This window comes from Hylobates moloch, unplaced genomic scaffold, assembly GCF_009828535.3.
Source record: "Hylobates moloch isolate HMO894 unplaced genomic scaffold, HMol_V3 SCAFFOLD_3, whole genome shotgun sequence".
Classification (NCBI taxonomy): domain Eukaryota; kingdom Metazoa; phylum Chordata; class Mammalia; order Primates; family Hylobatidae; genus Hylobates; species Hylobates moloch.
In genome coordinates, this window is record NW_026652278.1 from 131876076 (window position 1) to 131896750 (window position 20675).

General features: G+C 35.2%; 1 protein-coding gene across 1 annotated transcript in view; it reads left to right on the top strand.

Annotated features, from left to right (window-relative positions):
* The window catches only part of ELMOD2 (ELMO domain containing 2), a 29519-nt gene extending 12100 nt beyond the window's left edge, over positions 1-17419 (top strand). The window contains exons 5-9 of the mRNA XM_032147577.2: positions 809-938; positions 3575-3708; positions 5963-6031; positions 6836-6969; positions 13874-17419. Coding sequence (XP_032003468.1) covers positions 809-938; positions 3575-3708; positions 5963-6031; positions 6836-6969; positions 13874-14019 — 613 coding nt within the window. The 3' untranslated portion in view covers positions 14020-17419. The remainder of the gene's footprint in view (positions 1-808; positions 939-3574; positions 3709-5962; positions 6032-6835; positions 6970-13873) is intronic.
* The last annotated feature ends 3256 nt before the right edge of the window (positions 17420-20675 follow it).

Sequence of the window (20675 nt, forward strand, 5' to 3'; positions counted from 1 at the left end):
TGGAGAAATGAGTGAAATGCTAGATTGATACATTGCAGAGTCTTGTATGCCACACCGAAGGATGTAGATGTTGTCCTCTGGTTTTTAAGCAAACAAGCTACAATTTTAGATATGTATTTTAGGAAGATGGAGAGTAGATTTGATAATGTGGGAGGCTGGCAGAAGGAGTAAAGAATAGGAAATTTGAGTTATTCAGGCAAGAAATGACAAAGGCATAAATACAGTAGGAGAAAGAGTGCTCTCAGGATTGCTTTGAAGGACATTTCAGAGATAGAAAGGATTAGGGTATGGGGATCTTTTGACATGTTGTGATGGAGAGAGGCAGGTCAGAACTTGGAGTGTTGTAGCTTGGGGAACTAATGGGCAGCAATGTCATTAATAGATCTAGACACTAAAGAAGGAGCATGTTTCTTTAGAGAAGAGAAGCAGTTGTATTTAGAGCTGAGACAACCTGTTGTGGAGCTATTTGTTTTATATATACTTGGAAAATTAAGTCTACTGGTGATAATCTGGCAATAAAGATTTAGGAATGTATAGGATTGCCCAGAGAAAACATGAAGAGAAAATCCTGCACAAATCCTTACAGTTGTGAAGTTTGCCATTCCTACCATGTCTTGCCCTCTTTCTAGGCCTTGTATCCTATATAATACTTTGCATAATGTTTTGTGTTTAAGGAGGCCTTTGGTGGGTCTTATATTAAACTGAAAGCCAGGAAATGCTTTCTAAATAGACTTACGAACCACAAGCTATGAAAGACTTTATTGTGATAAGAAGGCATGCTTTTTAAAACTAATTTTATCATTTTTAGTTTTAAAATCTGCATGAAGATGTGCTTACTGCAGATAACTGGTTATAAACAGCTGTATTTGGATGTAGAAAGTGTGAGGAAAAGGCCATATGATTCTGATAACCTACAGCATGAAGAGCTACTCATGAAGGTAAATTTCTGTTTTCTTTATGTGGAGTTGTTGAACACTAGAAAAATAAATCAGACTTCAGCTAAGTTAAGTCTGCAAATTCTAGAGGCTTATATGGCTAGGCTTATATGGTTTCTTTGCCCTTAGAGAATTTTATTATGCTGGATTTCATTGATATGGAAAGATTTTTAGTTAGCTATCTTTATAATTTTCCGATAAGCATTATTATAAATATATAATGAATATATGTTTATATGAATAAATGTATTCAAATAAATTTTATTTTAATGTTTTTAATTCTGAAATAAAAACCTATAAAGAGAGATCTTTTCAACCAAAAAGTACATGTTTACAAGTTTCAGATTTTTCTCCTACTTTTTATACAAATTGCTCATATAAGTTAAGCATTTTTTCAGCTACTTACAAATTGAAAACGTGTATCCCTTTTCAGGTTATTATGTCCAATCTTTTGGGACTCATGGAATGTTAATTGCCAAGTAATGCCACAAAAGATGTAAACTTTAAGAGAGTAAAAATTATTTACTTAGAATTTTCCTGTTTCTTATTTCTAAAGTATAAATGCATAAAGCCAATGAGGTGCCAAAATTAAAGAGTAATAGACCTAGAGTAAGCTTTACAGATCATCTAGACTAGTCCCTTCGTTTGAGGGATGAAGATTCTAAGGACCAGGGAGATAAAGGGATTTGCTTTAGTACTAGAATGGTAGGGCCTGGAACAGAGCTGAATCTCCTGCCCATCCTCTACACCTATTCCAATTTTATTTTAAAATGGTTAAAGAAAATAGTGCATTGCACTTGGAATTAGGAGTTCTTTATAACAAAAATACAGTGGAAACAAACATTGATACTAAGTAACACTAAGCGATACAAGTTTAAAAACAATAAAGGCGCTTTTTTTTCATTAAAAGTGTATGTTGTTAAAAGAGGTTAATACAAATATGTATCTCAAAGGGTTATTGTATGGATGAGTTTTTATATTTAAAGTGTTTAAAATAGTACCTGGCACTTACTCAGGATTAACTGCTATTTCTGTCCCCATTGTCATCATTTTTCCCTTCATGTTAGGCCCTTGCTACACGATACCTTTCCTTTTGAGGGAAAAAAGTACAAGTCCTAGCCCTCTAGTCCGGGGAATTTTACCTTGGTGCTTCATGGTGAAATTCAGTTCTACACTACACATACTCAGCAGTCTTACTGGGTAAAGAGCTATGTAATCCATCTTGCTTTAAGTGTAGTCCAAGGACCACCTTTACTAGCGTTAACTAGTGTTTAGTATGTAGATTCCAAAGTTCCACCTTAGACTTACAAAATTAGAATCTCCAGGAATGGAACCCAGAAATTCAATATTCATGCATATTAAATTTTTAATACTAGTGGTTCTGCACTGTGGCTCTCACCACATCACTGAGGCCTTGTCATTGGCATAATCAAACTCCTTGCAGAATTCATGGAGAGAGGCTAATGTAAGCAAGTCACATGTGTTGGTAATAAAAGTAGTGACTAGGTAAACCTAATATAATTATTAGATTTAGCCTCAGAGCCAGTCTTGACCCTGTTTTAAAGCAAGGTCACTTCACATTTTATTTTAGGTAACAGAATACTCCTTTCATTAGGGGTCCTTATTCAACAATGCTTTAAATGGTAATGAAATGGGAAAAAATGCAAGTATTTCTGTTTTGCAAATTTTCACAAACCTTCTTTAGTCAACTTCTGTAAGTTTCTTTCATTTGATGGCTTGTGGTATTGAATTTAAACAATAAATTTTCTTTATTTTGCATTGATTAGTTTGTTGGTATGTAATATTTGATAGCTGGTTTTTTTTTTTTTTTTTTTTGAGATGGAGTCTTGCTGTGTCGCCCAGGCCGGATTGCAGTGTCGCCATCTCGGCTCACTGCAAGCTCTGCCTCCCGGGTTCACGCCATTCTCCTGCCTCAGCCTCCTGAGTAGCTGGGACTACAGGCGCCTGCCACCATGCCTAGCTAATTTTTTGTATTGTTAGTAGAGACAGTGTTTCACCATGTTAGCCAGGATGGTCTCAATCTCCTGACCTCGTGATCTACCCACCTCAGCCTCCCAAAGTGCTGGGATTACAGGCATGAGCCACTGCACCTGGCTTGATAGTTTTTCTTAAATCCTCATCCTTAAAGATATTTATTTAAAACCAAATCATATTTTTTTAAACTGAAAATTTATAAAACAAGTTGGAATGCTATCAGTATCATTTCTTCATGCTCTTCTGTCTTACACCTATTTTCATTCTGATTAGGGACTATTAACCCACCATTATAATAGAGCCTATTTAACTATACAGTATCTGAAGCAAGGGCTAAGTTCCTAAAATACTGTGTTTTTCTCAAGCAGTTTACCAGTTCTGGGCATATCTGTATTAATTAGTAAATAAAGACATCTCATTGTTTAACATTTTTGTGTATTATTTGTTACCTTTTCAAAATCTGTTCTTTATACCAGTCTTTTAAATGGGATTAAACATGCTGCATGTTTTAGGATAATTGAAAAATGTTCTAAAGTCTTTGCTTAACCTATGATTTTTCTACAAAAGTTATTTGATAGCATTAAATTACTAGTTACAAGCTATGAGAAAGAAAATGTCTTAATAATGGAAAAATGTTTGTGCAGCTTTGGAATCTTCTAATGCCCACGAAGAAGTTAAACGCTAGAATCTCCAAGCAGTGGGCTGAAATTGGTTTTCAGGGTGATGATCCCAAGACAGACTTCAGAGGCATGGGCATACTTGGATTAATCAATCTTGTGTAAGTGAAAGTAAACTTTCTTTTCTTCCCTAAATGAAATTACATGTAATCTCTGATCTAGTTACTTTTAATAAGAAGTGATCTAGTTGATTCATACTATCTCTGAATTTTAATAACTGCAGTGCTAGAAGTATTTGCTAATGTGTTGGCCACAATATGAAGATATTGGAGGCCAGGCACAGTGGCTCACGCCTGTAATCCCAGCACTTTGGGAGGCTGAGGCAAGAGGATCACTTGAAGCCAGAAGTTTGAGACCAATCTGAGCAATATAGTGAAACCCTGTCTCTACAAAAATTAGCCAGGCGTGGTGGCATTTGCCTGTAGTCCAGCCACTTGGGAGGCTGAGGTAGAAGGATTGCCTGAGCCCAGGAATTCAAGTTTACAGTGAGTCATGATTGTGCCACCTCCAGCCTGGGTGACAGAGCAAGACCCTGTCTTTAAAAAAAAAAAAAAAAGACATTGGTGGAAATATAATTGTGTATGTGATTTCTTTACTTACCAATGCTTTCCTCGCCTTTTTCTTTCTCATCTCCATTCTGATACCTCTTAAAGAATTATGTATACTCCTACTGCCTTTATTCACTTGCTTTTTCTCTCTGGGCTCTCTGATTCTATTTTGGCAAATATAACCAGGTAAGGTGATAATAAAGTCTCTTTACATATGTTCTTCCCCACCTGTGACAACTTACCTACCTGCATTCCTGACTTTGTATAGACTACCGTTATGAACTTTCTCTCCTTTATCTTCTTTAATACTTATGATTAGCTATATGTATGAAATCCCCAAATATGTAACTCAAGTCACAATTGATAGCCAAAACTGTTCTAGAAGATAGCCTGGAAGATTAATTTCCTCCTATAAGGATATGCAAATGTACAAATTGTGTTTGGGTCTGTCCATGAAATTGTGATTTATAGACTATAAAATGTCTAGAATGGGAAGGCTAGACCATTAAAGTTTGGATAATTCTCACTGTGAAAAAATCCTGAAATTGGCTAAATTAGGTTAATATTGATGGTTTTTTTTTTATTGTGTATAGATGTTTATTTTTCACCATTTGATACTGTAAAGATTGAGGTTAACTAAATTCAGGAAGGAAATTAAAAGTTGTTCTGTATTATAGATTGAATATTTTAAGAGTAGTTTGACTATTAAAATGCAATGCTGAAATATTACAAAAATGAAATATAAACAACTGAGGACATTGTAGAGTCAATCTAGGGATAAAGTAGAAAAATTAGAGACTTAGGAAAGCATTGCATTAAGCAAGACTTTTTAAACTATTTTGGTGTTTACAGATCCCTTAGGGAATCTGATGAAAGCTTTGTATACTCTCTCCCCAGGAAATGTATATACAGAAAAAGTCCATAATGTAAGATGGTTCCTGGATTCCCCTTCATTCATAAATTATCATTAATTCATGGACTTCTAAGTTAACAGCCCCTGGTGTAATGGGTTGAAAATTAGAGCCAGTGAAGAAATAAGGAAGTGTATATTAATACTCTGTAGAAGAATAAAGAGGGAAGAGTTAACTAGAAATTTCTATGCTTTATGAAAATGTCAATGATTTTGTCCTCTGAAATGTAAATAAACCATGAACATTTATTTTTTATTTTTATCCTCACATGAGCATCTAGTCGTGTGTGTGTCTATCATTTTGAGGTGATCCTAAGGTTAAATAGATTTGGTATAGGCTAAAAGGATATATGTGCCTACAAATAGATAGTTTCGTATACATCCCTCTTACACTACTAATACTTCTGTTTTATAGCTAGTATTTTAGTTATATGATTGGTGAAGGAGGTTTCTCATTACAAAAAGATTGTTGACTCCCTTCTGATTGCACTGAAAATGGCACTAAACAACATAGACTTAAATTGTAGTAGAAGGGATGAACCTAAGTGTAAGGAGTGTCCTAACAGGTACATATTGACTCTTTTATAGAAATAGAACTAGCAAAGAAACAAAAAGAACTTTAGTTTTTTTTTTTAAGGTAGTCTCTTTTTATATTATCTATTTATTAAAATACTTTACAGTCTTGTCAGCGACCTATATTCTGTACTACATAGGCCTGATAGCTTGGGAAATTTTGATTCAGAAGCATTTGTGAATCACTGAAGTGATTTGAGACGTATCAGGATACTCATGGCAATACTAGGACTATCATTTTGACAATAGCTTTTTAAATTGGTTCTGGATATCTTACATTTGAATGGCATACATTCGTTTGATTATTTTTCTTAAACTTTTTAGGTATTTCAGTGAAAATTACACTAGTGAAGCTCATCAGATTCTTTCCCGTTCAAATCATCCAAAATTAGGGTAAGCTGGGTATATTAAAGAAGCTGTAATCTCTCGCATTTATAATGATTAGATGATTTAATGAATTTGAAGGTATATCAAGGTATTTCTTAAAATGAAATATTTTAATAAGAACTTTATAAAGGATATTACATGATACATTATTTTTAAGGAAAAATGTGATTGTAAACCAATTTTGTATGTATTTCAGTATATTTTTATCATAAGATATAGTTTATCTATACAATGGAGATAAGGGCCCTTATAAAATCTTTTTGAGAAATAGATTTGAAGATAGGAAGAAGCAATAGTTTGGAAAAGTAATAGGAAAATGGGAAATAGCTTTGAAAATTGTAAAGTGAAATTCAAACTGAGGTGGTTTTATTAGCCTTACTGTTATTTTTAAAAATATTCTGATGGTACCTAATCTTTGAAAAAGTAACAATGTTAGATCATAAAAATAAGTACCCTGATAATGGAAAAAAAAACATCAGATTATCCAGAGTATCCAGTGTATTTTAGAAATCAATGAGATTTGGTGTCTATAGTCCCCTGACCCCTTTTTTATTTAAGAATTTTAGTTTTAGATATCATGTGAATAGAGCTTTATTTTTATTTCTTAGATTATATCCAGAAAAATATACAGGCTTTAAAAAGCAAACATGTTAAATTCTTTCTAGTATATTTTTCTTACCATGTAGAGATTATCATAAAATCAATACTGTGTTAAACCTGAAGTCACTTTCTACTAATTCCTAACATAATTTTAATTTATTTTATGAGTTATTTGGCTAGCTGGTATAACTGGTAATGTTTCTGACATAGGTATTCTTATGCAATAGTTGGAATCAATCTTACAGAGATGGCTTATAGCTTACTGAAGAGTGAAGCTTTGAAGTTTCATCTCTATAACTTTGTTCCTGGTATACCAACAATGGAACACTTTCATCAGTTTTATTGTGAGTATTAAAATGAATTAAAACTAGATCTAAGATAATTCTTAAACTACTAGGAATGTATAATATATATTTTAATCTGTTGCCTCTGTGAAGTATATAACTTATGTTTATCATTTTATTACTTAGGGTCTTTGAAAAATAAGAAAATAGTGGAAGATGAGTCCCCAAGAGTATTCTATATTTCAGTTTTTATATTTGCTGATTATAAAAGGCAGTATTTCACATGTAGACACATCTAAGATTCATGTAATTTTTCTTTAGGCATTCATTTTCCAGCGAACTACAAAATGTATTTTCCCTCTTGGATGCTGGTTAATGAATGCTGTTAAGGACAGATCATTTCCAGATTATTTTATTACTTTTGGAAGGAAATTTAATTTAGAGGAACTTTTCGCCACCCCCTGCCTTGAATTTCAAGGCCAAATTTTCTTGTGGTAGGTTAGAGGTACTGAGTAACTGTTCCTAAAGCTGTCTTTACTTTCTCTGTTCCATTCACTTTTAGTGATAATATTTGAATACTGAAGGTTTACTTCAATGAATCCATCTTCTGAAGCGATTGTTCAGAAGCAAAGTACTCAAATCTAGTTTTTCTTCACACACTACTTTTCTTGATCTTTTTGTGTCTTTAGAATGTCATTTGCATGTTGGTAGCATATAAGAAACTACTTAGATAATAGGTTGCCAAATCATAATTTCTTCATCTCCATTGTTGAAAATATCATCCATGTCTCCTTTTCGCAGAATCTTCCCTGCCTTTACTTACACCCTAATTCCAGTTTTGTCTGCATCTTAACTGTCTCTTGCATGTGTCTGTTTCTTTCTATCCCCATTGTAACTGTACAATATCAGGCCTTTGTTACTAGGTTACTGTAATAGCCTTTGGCGGTCTGTTTATGGTAACACTTTTCTATTTCTTTCTTTCTTTTTTTTTTTTTTTGAGACAGAATCTCGCTCTTTTGCCCAGGCCTGAGTGCAGTGGCGCTATCTTGGCTCACTGCAAGCTCCGCCTCCCAGGTTCACGCCATTTTCCTGCCTCAGCCTCCCGAGTAGCTGGCGCCCGGCTAATTTTTTTTTTTTTTAGTAGAGACGGGTTTCACCATGTTAGCCAGGATGGTCTCGATCTGCCTCAGCCTCCCAAAGTGCTGAGATTACAGGCGTGAGCCACCGCGCCCGGCCACACTTTTCTGTTTCTTCTCCACATTGAAAGTATAGCTATTTAAAATGAAAATCTGATCATTTTACTCCACTGCCAAAAATTCTTCAAAGGATTCCCATTATAAGGCCCTGCATAATCTGAACCTTGGTAACCTCTTCAGGCTCATCTTTTGCCATATACCAGCCCCCCTCTCACCCCCACAAACTCTATAGTGGAGGCATCCCAGTCTTCTTTTTAGTTGCTCAAATATATTATGCTCTCTCTTGACTCTGTGCCTTTGCAAGTGACATTCACTTGGCCTGAACGCTATTCCAGCTCCCTCTGTTCTTTCCAGATGATGCCTTCTCATCTTCCAAATCTCAGTTCAGACGTGCTCTTCTCTGGGGAGTTTATTCATTTACTGTGTGTTAGGTGTTGTTCTAGGCACTGGGGATATAGCAGAGAAGAAGACAAAGTCACTGCATTCAGTGAGGAGCTGTCATCTTCAGAATCAAAACTTCCCCCTAGTGCAGTGTCCACCTCCAGATACTGCTTCATTTCTCTGCTTTCTTTGTTCATGAAACTTTTTCAATAATTGCTTTTTCATTTCTTCATCTCCAGTTTTTATCTAATTCCAGTTTACTTTCTCTCTCCATGACTCTGCTCACACTGATTTTTCTTAGACATCAACTTTTTTTGCTGCCGAATACAATCGCCATGTTTTTTCTTCATGCTATTTGATCTTTTTAGTGGCACTAGGCATAAATGACTGCATGTTTCTTCTGGAAACATTATCATGACTTTTTTGATGCCACATTCTCCTGGCTTTTCTCTTGCCCCACAGGAATTCCTGTAGACATCCACTGCCTTACTAGATTAGGAGCACCTCAGGGCCCAGCCCTGTGCCCACTCCTCTCTTTAGCCCTCATACTTTTCCTAAGTGATACCATCTGGTCCCTTGCTTGAAATGCCAAATGTGCATTAAATGCCAAAATGTATATCTTCAGCCCAACCTCTACTTTAACCCCAGAACTGTATGTCTAGATCCTTTTTCTCCCTTAATGGATAAGGATAAAGAATCATATGGGGATGCTTACACAAAGTAGGAGCCAATGCAACGTGTCTTTAAATGGAGGGAACAGGTTTCAGGTTCCTAAGGACAGCATTGATGATCCTACCCAAGTGTACTGAAGATTTCTAGCAGGTGTGAGATGCTTTCCTTTACCATTCCAAAGTGTTATTGCTGGGACTTTGCTAACTTGCCTCTATTTTTTTTTTAAATGAAATATATCCCTTGTTCATTAGCTACCTATTGAACATAAATAACATAAATGAGATATCATGTCACACCAGTTAGAATGGCGATCATTAAAAAGTCAGGAAACAACAGGTGCTGGAGAGGATGTGGAGAAATAGGAACACTTGTACACTGTTGATGGGACTGTAAACTAGTTCAACCATTGTGGAAGTCAGTGTGGCGATTCCTCAGGGATCTAGAACTAGAAATACCATTTGACCCAGCCATCCCATTACTGGGTATATACCCAAAGGAATATATATCATGCTGCCGTAAAGACACATGCACACATATATTTATTGTGGCACTACTTACAATAGCAAAGACTTGGAACCAACCCAAATGTCCGACAATGATAGACTGGATTAAGAAAATGTGGCACATATACACCATGGAATACTATGCAGCCATAAAACGGATGAGTTCATGTCCTTTGTAGGGACATGGATGAAGCTGGAAACCATCATTCTCAGCAAACTATCGCAAGGACAGAAAACCAAACACCGCATGTTCTCACTCATAGGTGGGACTTGAACAATGAGAACACTTGGACATAGGAAGGGGAACATCACACTCCGGGGACTGTTGTGGAGTGGGGAGAGTGGAGAGGGATAGCATTAGGAGATATACCTAATGTAAATGACCAGTTAATGGGTGCAACACACCAACATGGCACATGTATACATATGTAACGAACCTGCACGTTGTGCACATGTACCCTAGAACTTAAAGTATAATAAAAAAAATATATAAATAAAAATAGACTAATTAATGTAAAAAAATTAATTTTAAGAAGAGAATTAGCTACAAATAAGAAAACTAAAGTTCCTTAGAACTTAAAAAATAAATCTTCATAAAATTAAAAAAAAAAAATTTAAAAACTCCCCAAACAATTAAGCAGTTTCCCATATCTCAGTATATACAGGAGGGTGGTAGGTTAGAAAGCAGTGCAGAATGACCTCTGTGCAGTATTTTTCCCCTAAAGACCAGGGAACTTGAGGATCTGTGGGAACTGTTGCTCTCCAGCACCCTCACACCGTCTCGGCTGGCTCCTCTATAGGAAGGACATTAAAGTGTAATATCTGAGGTAGAAAAGTCATTGTAGAACCCTTTCAGTTGCCTCCTGTCAGCTCAATCTATAAGAGCTGTAGATCATCCTGGAAACAGTGAAGCTTATGGTTTTCAATTATTTTGAGACATTAAAATGCACATATACATATACCTATGTACCTTTTAAGCAGAAGTTTCCCAAAAACTTGATTTTCATACCCACTACTATTGGAAATTTCACATCTTAAATAAGGTTCTGCTTTTCTTCTTAAGAGGAACCTATTCTAACTAGAATAATAACTTGAAACCTTGTCTTTTGAATGTGCATACTTTTTTGGTAGAGGAGTAGGATCAATTAGTTTTCACAAATTAGTTCCAAGGTCATAATTTCTCTCCAGAAGGAAGAACAGTTCAGAGATTAGTTTCCACATTTTTTGTTTCCCTACAATCTGCCTTCATTTCCCCCTTTTCCTTTGATCTCTGCCTTTGTTTTAATGCGTCCTGTGTAGGAAGGGCTGGAAACGTTGGTAGTTTAGCTTTTTGGCTCCATTGTCATCTTGCACATCCAAACCGTGAGCAGGTATCCGCCATGATTCTGGGAAGTTACTGACCACTAGTCCAGCAGGAGGGCTCAGGATTTTGGGACCTCTGTCTTTTGTATATTCCGGTCTAGGATGTCTCCATTCTAGTTTTGCAGTGCCAAAATTTTAGCTGGACTTCTGGTTTGGTGTTTCCAAAAAAAAAAATAGTAACACCTCAAGTTTGTATAACAAGAAAGTTATGTCTCAATAACAACTTTATTGAGGTATAATTTATATATCATAGAATTTACCCATCTTAAATATACACTTAAATGGATTTTAATGAGCTAAATTGGGTAGCCATCATCATAATCCACTTTTAGAACATTTTCATCACCCCAGTGAGATACAAGTTTTCAGTTAATCCCCCTTCCTATGATTTTCTTATCCTTAACCTCTGCAGTAAATACATGCAGGGAATTTCAGGTTTAGACATTTCATACGGTAATTTCTACAGAGTCTAAGTGTTCCAAACATCTGGACTCAAAAGGACAAAATATGTGCATCATGGAAAACAGCTCTTTTCCATCACTTTTTGCGAAACTTTGGGAGTCATGCCAAGGATGGCCCTGCCAGTTTCCTAGAATTTCAGTATTTTTTCCTGTGGTTTCCTGATGTCACATTAAATCACTTTAGCTATTATAGTCTCCGTTCTTCAAGTTAGTCTTTCTCTAACACTGATTTATGTTATGAAGCAAGAAGTTCCTAGTGCTTTAACTTGAGCAGTTTGTTCCAGGCCCGTGTAGTCATTTGAATGGGCCACATTACTGACAGTAATGGAAAAGCAATTTAAAGGACATAAGAATGGTCCTTTATCTAAAACAAAATAACCAGATATACTGAAACAAATGGTATGGCCATAAAATTTGGATAGCTACCTGCCCTATCATACTAGGCAGAACATTAATCTCTAAATGTATTTATTGTACATCCCTAACAGTGTATGGGGGATAGAGATAGATGGTATTTCTCCAGAGGCTTCATTTCTTGATTTTACCCATATATCGTGGTTGACAAAAATCTGTTTTATCATATATTGAGAATAATCCAAAAATGTTTCTTAAACTGGTCTTCTTATGAAATGATATTTCAGTGTGGGAATATAATGATTTTAACCATTAATGTTTGCTTTATGACCAATATTATTAAAATGGGATTTCCATTTTTTTACATAGTAGGCAATCATGATAGTCTAGCCACCCTTTTGTGTAAACTCATTGGCTTTTGCAACAGAGACCACTTACAAACTGTGTGATTTGGGGCACATCATTTAACTTCTCTGCACCTCTGTTTCCTCTTTGGTAGAGTGGGAATAACAACATAGTACTTGCATCCTAGGGCTGCTCTGACAGTATATGAGCATTTAGTGAGCACTGTAGAAATATTTTAAAAAATAATTCAATAAATACATTTGATTACATACAAAGTAGGACTGGGGTGGTTTTATTTTTTGCTTTACTTTTTAACAGCTTTATTAAGGTATATGATAAACTGCACATATTATATTACATGATAAACTGCACATATTTAAACATGTATGATTTGATAAGTTTTAACATATGTATACACCTGTGAAACCACCTCCATGATCCAAATGGTGAATATAGTCACCACCTCTGAAAGTTTTTATGTACTCCTTGGTAATCCGTACCTCATGCCCCTCCCCCCACCATCCTAGGAACCACAATTTTTTTGTCACTATAGATGAGTTTGCATTTATTTTCTAGAATTGTATTTAAGTGGAATCATGCAGTTTTTACTCATTTTGGTCTGGTTTCTTTCTGCATAATTTGTTGTGTGTATTAATAGCTTTTTTGTTATTTTTGAAAAATTGACAAATTAGCTCATTTATTTTTATTGCTGAACAATATTCCATTACATGCTACACATTGTTTATGTACTTCTTGATAGATATTTTGATGTTGAGTGGTTTTAAATTCACATTTAAGTTTACATGTATGTGTGTGTGTGTATATATAAACAAGTTTGGTTTCATGAAATACATTTAACATTTTGGGGATTAATTTGGCTACCATAATGAGGATATTGAAAGCCAAAAATATTAAGCCGATTTAGAGTGGATGTATTTTTTTAAAAAAGAGGAGATGCTGATAGTTCATTGAAAAAAAAGTAGAAGTAACTCTTAGATTTAGAAATTGAGTAGGAAATAACTTTCCTACACTTTAGCCTTATCCAACATTTTCTCATTACTTGCATTTTTGTGCTTCAGAAGTTTCTCAGGAAACTTTTCTCAAGGTATCATTTGAAAGTACTACATCTTTTTTGTTTTGTTTTGTTGTTTTTTTTTTTTTTTTTTTGAGGTAGGTTCTCACTCTGTCAACCAAGCTGGAGTGCAGTAGTGCAATCGTGGCTCACTGAAGCCCTGACCTCCCGGGCTCAAGTGATCCCTTTACCTCAGCCTCCCAAGTAGCTGGGACAACAGGCGCATGCCACCATGCCTGGCTAATTTTTGTATTTGTTGCAGAGATGGGGTTTCACCATGTTGCCCAGGCTGGTCTCTTAAGTCCTGGCCTCAAGCGATCTGCCCACCTCAGCCTCTGAAAGTGCTGAGTTCAGGTATGAGTCACTGCTCCTGGCTGAAAGTACTACATCTTTTAAGCTTGAGGGACGTTGTTGATTTTTGAGACAAATAGTAAATGTACACTAAATGATTTATTAAGTCTTATTAAGTCCCTCAGGCTTCTAATAGTTTTGAGATTACTTTTGATTATTGTATTCTAATATGGAATTTAAAGGATGGTATATACTCTGTAAAGATGAGATGGTTTGAATGTGATTTCAACATTGAGGATTAAATGTTTTGTTTTTCTTTAACTGCAGGTTATCTTGTCTATGAATTTGACAAGTTTTGGTTTGAAGAAGAACCAGAAAGCATTATGTATTTCAACTTGTATAGAGAGAAGTTTCATGAAAAGATTAAAGGACTTTTACTGGATTGTAATGTAGCACTTACTTTAAAAGTATAAATCATCCACTGTATCTTCTATTTCTACCACATTTTGCACATTCAACAGAATTTATATGTTGTAATAGGAATTATCTGATCAATTACACTCTTATATATAATTTCCTACAAAAATATTTCAGAAATTCTATTTAAGAAAGCTAGTGGACAATCAGTGTATGTTTACAATTGTTTATACACTGTTCTCCAAAGGTACCTTATCCTTCCAAAGATCCCCTCTGTAGAGTCATGTGAACTACAGTTTGGAACTTGGGACTTAGCCCATTGGTGTAAAAGTATAAATCAGGTATTTGTATTAAATTGGTTGATTAAAATGTGTAAAATCAATTTTCATTTTTATGTGTTGTAGGATCAAGTTGGTATCCTTTTCAAAGCTCTTTAAGATTTTTTTTGGTTTTTAGTTTGGAAATGGCTGTTTTTAATTTTCTTTGTCTGATTTTTATTTCTAGGTTAATTAACAGCGAGTGTTTCTTTATGATTTTCTTTGTTTGCATCTTAATTACTTGTCATAACGTTGCTTCATTAGTAGCAGATAGAGCAGAGATACAGCAGAGAGAATAAAGAATTAGGGCCTCCTTTTGGGTTTCTGTGATTATTGAGCATAACTGATGAGAGAATGACAGTATTGGTGACTAGCTTTTTTGTTTTTAAATAACACACTTTAAAATGCCACAGTGTTATTTGAAAGCTTAAAGGCATTTTCTCATCTTCAGTATTTGCTTTTTATCAGTTGTAGAAAAGAACCTTAGTGTTTTCTTCTCTACTTATGTATGCTTATGAAACTGCTCTACCTACATATGAAACCTCTCTACCTATGTATGTTTATGAAAAGAGATGTATTTGCCAAGAAAATCTTGATTATATAAAAGACAAAAAGATTATAAAAGACAGTTTCTGTTTAAATAAAACTGTCTTTGAAACTTAAGAAAGCTTAAGTTTTAAAAAAATCTCAGTTAAACATTGTTGGTTTATTTGACTTACTGTTAACTCTTGCTTCTCTTTGACTCCATGGTATTTTTAGATAACCATGTATGAACTTTATGTTAATTGTTTGTGGGATACTAAAATAGCTTGAAGATGACTTGACGACTGTGCATTTTATATAGTTTTAGTCTCCTAAAATCTCAGGAGGGCAGCAAGTGCTGTCAACGATTATATAGTGATGAGATTCTTACGGGAATGATTTCTTCTTGGTGAGTTTTACACATTTGTACTGATAGCAAAACTAAAGTTTAGAGCAGCAAAGTTTAAGTTCTCCTTAAATCCTACAGAAACCAACCTTTTAAGGACATAATTTCATCCAAACCATGATGATATTTAGCACACCTTTTAATGTGTGTATATATCAAGTGTTTAAGGACTGGCTAGTATGTGATAGAGCAAGACCTGAGACTATAAGTATTTGCTCGTGTCTGTTGACAGACCTCTCTTTCAAACTTGTTAGAAGAGTGGTAAGACATATTCAATTGGAAAATAAGACGCAGTGTTGTATAGCACATACATTTAAAGTGCATGCGTTAAAAATAGTTTCTCAATAAGATAAAATTATTTTAAAAATTTGGTTCACTTTATTACAATAGTGGCAATTTAGCTTTTCAGTATTACAGGAATTTAAAAATTGGTTTCTTGTAGGGGACATCTCAACTTTGGGAATATCTTCACTTAATTTTTAAAAAATATTTTCATGCTTTATTGTCCGGCTATACAATATATCGCAAAATCCTGACAAGTTCATTGTATTAAGGTATTAACTATTACATGGAAAGCAATTCTGTTCATCTTTTGATGTTTGTGCTGAAAATGCTTATCTTTGTGTTTTGATCTTCCAACAGCTGAGAGCTTGAACTGATTTAAACCTTTGTCAATATACTTAAGAATGCTTTAAGTATAGAAGGGGAAAATTTTAAATAAGTTTTTTCCCTTCTAGGAAGAAAAACTATGATGACGTTAAGAAAATGTCATTGTAAAGTTTGCTCAATAATATGTTCTTTAAATCCACCTCCATTTGTATGTTACAGGTATCATTCTGTTTTTGCTTAAAATAATCTGCAACCATTTCAGATAGTTTTACAGCAAATTGATCTACAAGCCACTAATAAATTCTAGGGTTTGAGTCTAGAAGCCAAGCAAAATGTCACCAATGTCAGTTGTAAATTAGAATGCAACATGAGCCTTCATACTCATGACAGTGATATACATGAAAACAAAAATATAATTGTGTCTACCTTCCTACTTTCCCTTTTGACATATGTAGTTGGAATTTTACGTAGTCTTAAAATCCATATTTAGAATCTTACCTATTTCTATAATAATTAGTAATGCCAAAGTAGTGGTAGAATATCGTGGCATTGAAGTAGCCAAAAAATTATGTTAGTTTTAGCATCAAAAAAGTAAATAAATGTTGAAATGAATTTTTGTATGTGCCAGGTTGAAGAGTGTGTGCCAGTGACAGGAAGTAGTCTAAAAATTAACAGTTACGGTTTTAATAGGATCTGAAAGACAATCTTTAAAGAAATGGGAGAAATTGGGGGTATCAGTGAACCTATACCAACTTCTCTTTGTACATAAATATGGTGATGTAGCTAGATATAAAAATCAGTGTCTTACTGGCACCATTTACAGTTTAGAAAACAATCTTTTTCTTAAAAATTCCCATCCGATTTCTATTTTTAGGAGCTACTTGGATTTGTATGTATTTTTTCTACGTGAAAATATATGTACTCTTCACTTTTGTTCCAGTACTATAATTGCTCATGCACTCTTTCTCCCCTTTGAGAACATTCAGAGAAATACAACTTCATCAAAGACTTGCTCAAAAGAGAAGCATCACGTGAGCATGAAAAGTAGATGCTCATAGCCAGAACAGAAAAGGTTACACATGATCATGGCGCAGAAGATAGGAGGTTTGACTTGGAGGGCCATAGTGTTTATTATCCTTCTTGAAATAACGGGGACCAGCAGCTGTTTTCTCAAGATAAATGCGCTACCCCACTTCTCTATGAACAGATGTGGGGAGGCTTACTTTCCATTTTCATATTTATACACCTGTCTACAAAAGCAATTTTTAATGAAGGTTAGTGGAATTGTTAAAAATCTGAGAGGAATCATGACTGGAGGTGTTTGGGTTTTTTTTTCTGTATTCAGTTTTTAATGAGAAAAGTTTTAAATGTAGTGCAGGTAAGACCCAACTACTACCTTACTATTATAGGACAATTCTATGTTTCTGTTAAAGTATTCAAGTAGCTTTCTCTGGGGGAAGAAGTACCACTTGGACACTTAAAGGAACTGGGATTTTTGTCTACTTTGGATAGGGCAATTGACTTCTTAAGTAAAAGCAATAGTGTAAAATGTCATTTTGTTTGGAATGTTAAGTGAGCAAATAAAAAACATGTTGAAATTGTTGTAAGTCTTTCTGTTGATATATTGCTTTAATATGTGAACAATTATGGCTCAGTTCAGTTGATCACCAGAATAAAACTAATGTAATTTTTCATATTAACATTTGAAAATCATATGATGGTCTTAGATGCAGAAAAAACATTTGATAAAAATTCCCCGCTTATGTTTAAAAAATAGTAAATGAGAAAATAGTGATTAATTTTATAAAGTGTATCCTTATAAACTACAACAAATACACTTAACAGTAAAACATTGGAATCAAATTTAGAAAGACTGGAGACCTATGGAGTGGTTTGAGGCAGATCATTTCCCTCTAGGGACAGACCATTAATGAGAAAAGTAAATGCTTTGACTCTGTAGGTTGCATTAAATCTGTAAGATAAATGTGAAAACAGTTTTTTCTAATCGAAGAGTATGTTATATGCCTATATAGTTTTAAAAAACATTTCAATAGAATTATATCCTTCATAGTGATACCACACATCTTTTGTTATATTTATTCCCAGGTACTATTTTAAAATGCCTTTTTTTTTTTTTTTTTTGAGACAGTCTTGCTCTGTCACCCAGGCTGGAGTGCAATGGCGCCATCTTGGCTCACTGTCACCTCTGCCTCCTGGGTTCAAGTGATTTTCCTGCCTCAGCCTCCCGAATAACTGGAATTACAGGTGCCCGCCACCATGAGCAGCTAATTTTTTTGTATTTTTAGTAGAGACAGGTTTTCACCATGTTGGCCAGGCTGGTCTCGAACTCCTGACGTCAGGTGATCCTGCCTCGGTCTCCCGAAGTGCTGGGATTACAGGCGTGAGCCACCATGCCGGGCCTAAAATGCTTTTATATAATACATTTTTACAGTGTTCTTTTCTAACTTCCTTTTGCTGGTATATAGAAATATAGGTATATAGACTTTTTAATATTGATTTTATTAGCCACATTGCCAAGCTCATATATGCCAATTCTTTTGGATTTTCTGTGTACACATTCATATCACTCGTGAGCAGTAACTTTTATTTCTTTCCATCCATTTATTTGTCTTACTGCAGTAGCTAGGACTTCTAGTACCGTGTTGAACAGATGTGCTGTGCCAGTTTGGATTTATGCAGCAAATATTCAGTCCTCTCCATTTCCCAATAAGGAGTGCATTTCCTTGCTCCTTGATGTTAGGCTTGACCACGTGACTTGCCAAGATCAATGGAATGTTAGTGGACATAAGCAAAGGCTTGAAATAGGATTGAGCAATTGGGCTTATTCTTGCGCCTCTGCCATCACCATGAAAAAGAGTATGCCTCAGTTTGTCCATGGGTACCAGATGAATCAGAGCCACATGGAGTTGATCAGAACTGGTCAAAAACCCATGGCCTGAATTTAAAAGCCAACTGAATTCGGCTAAGATTAGCAGAGCTGCCTAGCTAGCCTACTGTTGTGTGAATTCTAAATTTGTAATATTGGTCAAAAGGTGCACACATAAAACGTACTGGATGATTCCATTTATATGAAGTTTAAAAATAGACAAGCCATATAATTTAGGGATGTATACTTAAACAGTGAATCTGTATAAAAACACACTGAAAACCATTTACCATGAAAGCGAAGTTAAGATGGTCTCAAGTTGTGATCCTATGGATGGAGGTGGTTCCGCGGTGCTTGCAATTTTCTGTTTCTTGAGCTTCACTTTGGTTACCTGTTAGTTCACTTTGTAATAATACATTAAAATATTCATTTGCTTTATGCACTTTTATGTATATGTGTTATATTCCACAATGAAAATTTTCCCATTTTAACAAATGAAGACAAAAAGAAGCAAGAATGATTTGTAGACTTTATATCTTACCTTGTTTCAAGTAATGGCTTGCCTTGTTAAACAAGGAACAGACTATGATTATTGCCACTTTGCATGAAAAAGAAAAACTTTGGTGATTCTCAGGCCTGTAGGGGCTTTTCCCCACAGTTGTGTCCCTATCAGATGAGATCACTGAGGCTGTTATCAAAGCACTTGGTAAATCCCCGGGTACCATCTGATACCAGATCGATTCCCTTATATTTCCTTCTGTATGGGGGTAGAGCCTATGCTTGCTTTATGTACCACTGTGTAGCATACACAGTGTCTAGAGCATAGCAGATCTTCAAATATCTTCTGATGACTGACATTTCTCTGTACCAGGAATTGGCCAACTTGCTTCCCTCCATTTGCAACTGCCCATTGCCTGACCAGGGTCCCAGGCAAAGAAATAAAGTTATATGTTTTCTTCCTTATTCTTGAAAGAAACATGCTATTTTAAGGTTGTGATTTGTCCTAGTTTGAATCTCTGTGAATCAGACCTTGAGGAAAGGATTTGCAATTCATTTGGGAGGTGATCCCAGGAAACACTGGTAAAGGAGTAGGGAACTGAGATAGGGAATAGAAGTCAGTCCACAAATGTTGTAAACTAAAAATCCTAAAGCTGCTTCCCACTGCCTAAAGGACCCCTTCTTGGCCAAGGGGACCCCAGAGAAACCCTCAAAACTGAATTCCTGGCCATGATAGAATGGAAGGTCAGACACGCTTTGTTATGCTCCCTCCGTTGGATGGTTTAGACACAACTGACCAGCATGAATGTTAAAATAGAGATCACAGACTGAGGGAACAGAAACTTTGTGGCAATATTCTTTGTAGCATTGTAGTCTTCTCCATAGTGATATGGCACATCTTTTGTTGTATTTATTCCCAGGTACTATTTTAAAATGCTATTATACATTTTTACAGCTTTATTTTCTAACTTCCTTTTGCTGGAAGTATCTAGTCTTTTAAATATTGATTTTATTAGCCACTTTGCCGAACTCTTATTATGTATGCCAATTCTTTTGGATTTTCTGTGTACATATTCATATCACTTGTGAGCTATAAGATGCCAAATTATAAACAGGATCTAAGGCCATGCCAGGCTGGATTAAGTCACGCATTCCTGCACTTAAAGAATAAACTATGTTCTAACTGCCACAAGATTTTTCCTTTTCTCGAGCAGCTAAACAAACACTGGCCTTGAGTGTCTGAAGCAATTGCAGCTTCACCAAGTGTTGACTGACTTCAGCCCATTTTCCACCAGCCATAACTACAGTTTTAATTGGACAAGAGGATTTTAGTAGCTTTCTCCTGATAAGAGACCAACTACCGTGGACTGGCTCTGGCCTGTTTACAGAGATGGTGCATTGTGTGCCTTCGTGTCCCTCTTCACCTTTTCATGTATAGGGCCTAACTGTAATATATTTAAATGTTAAGTCTTC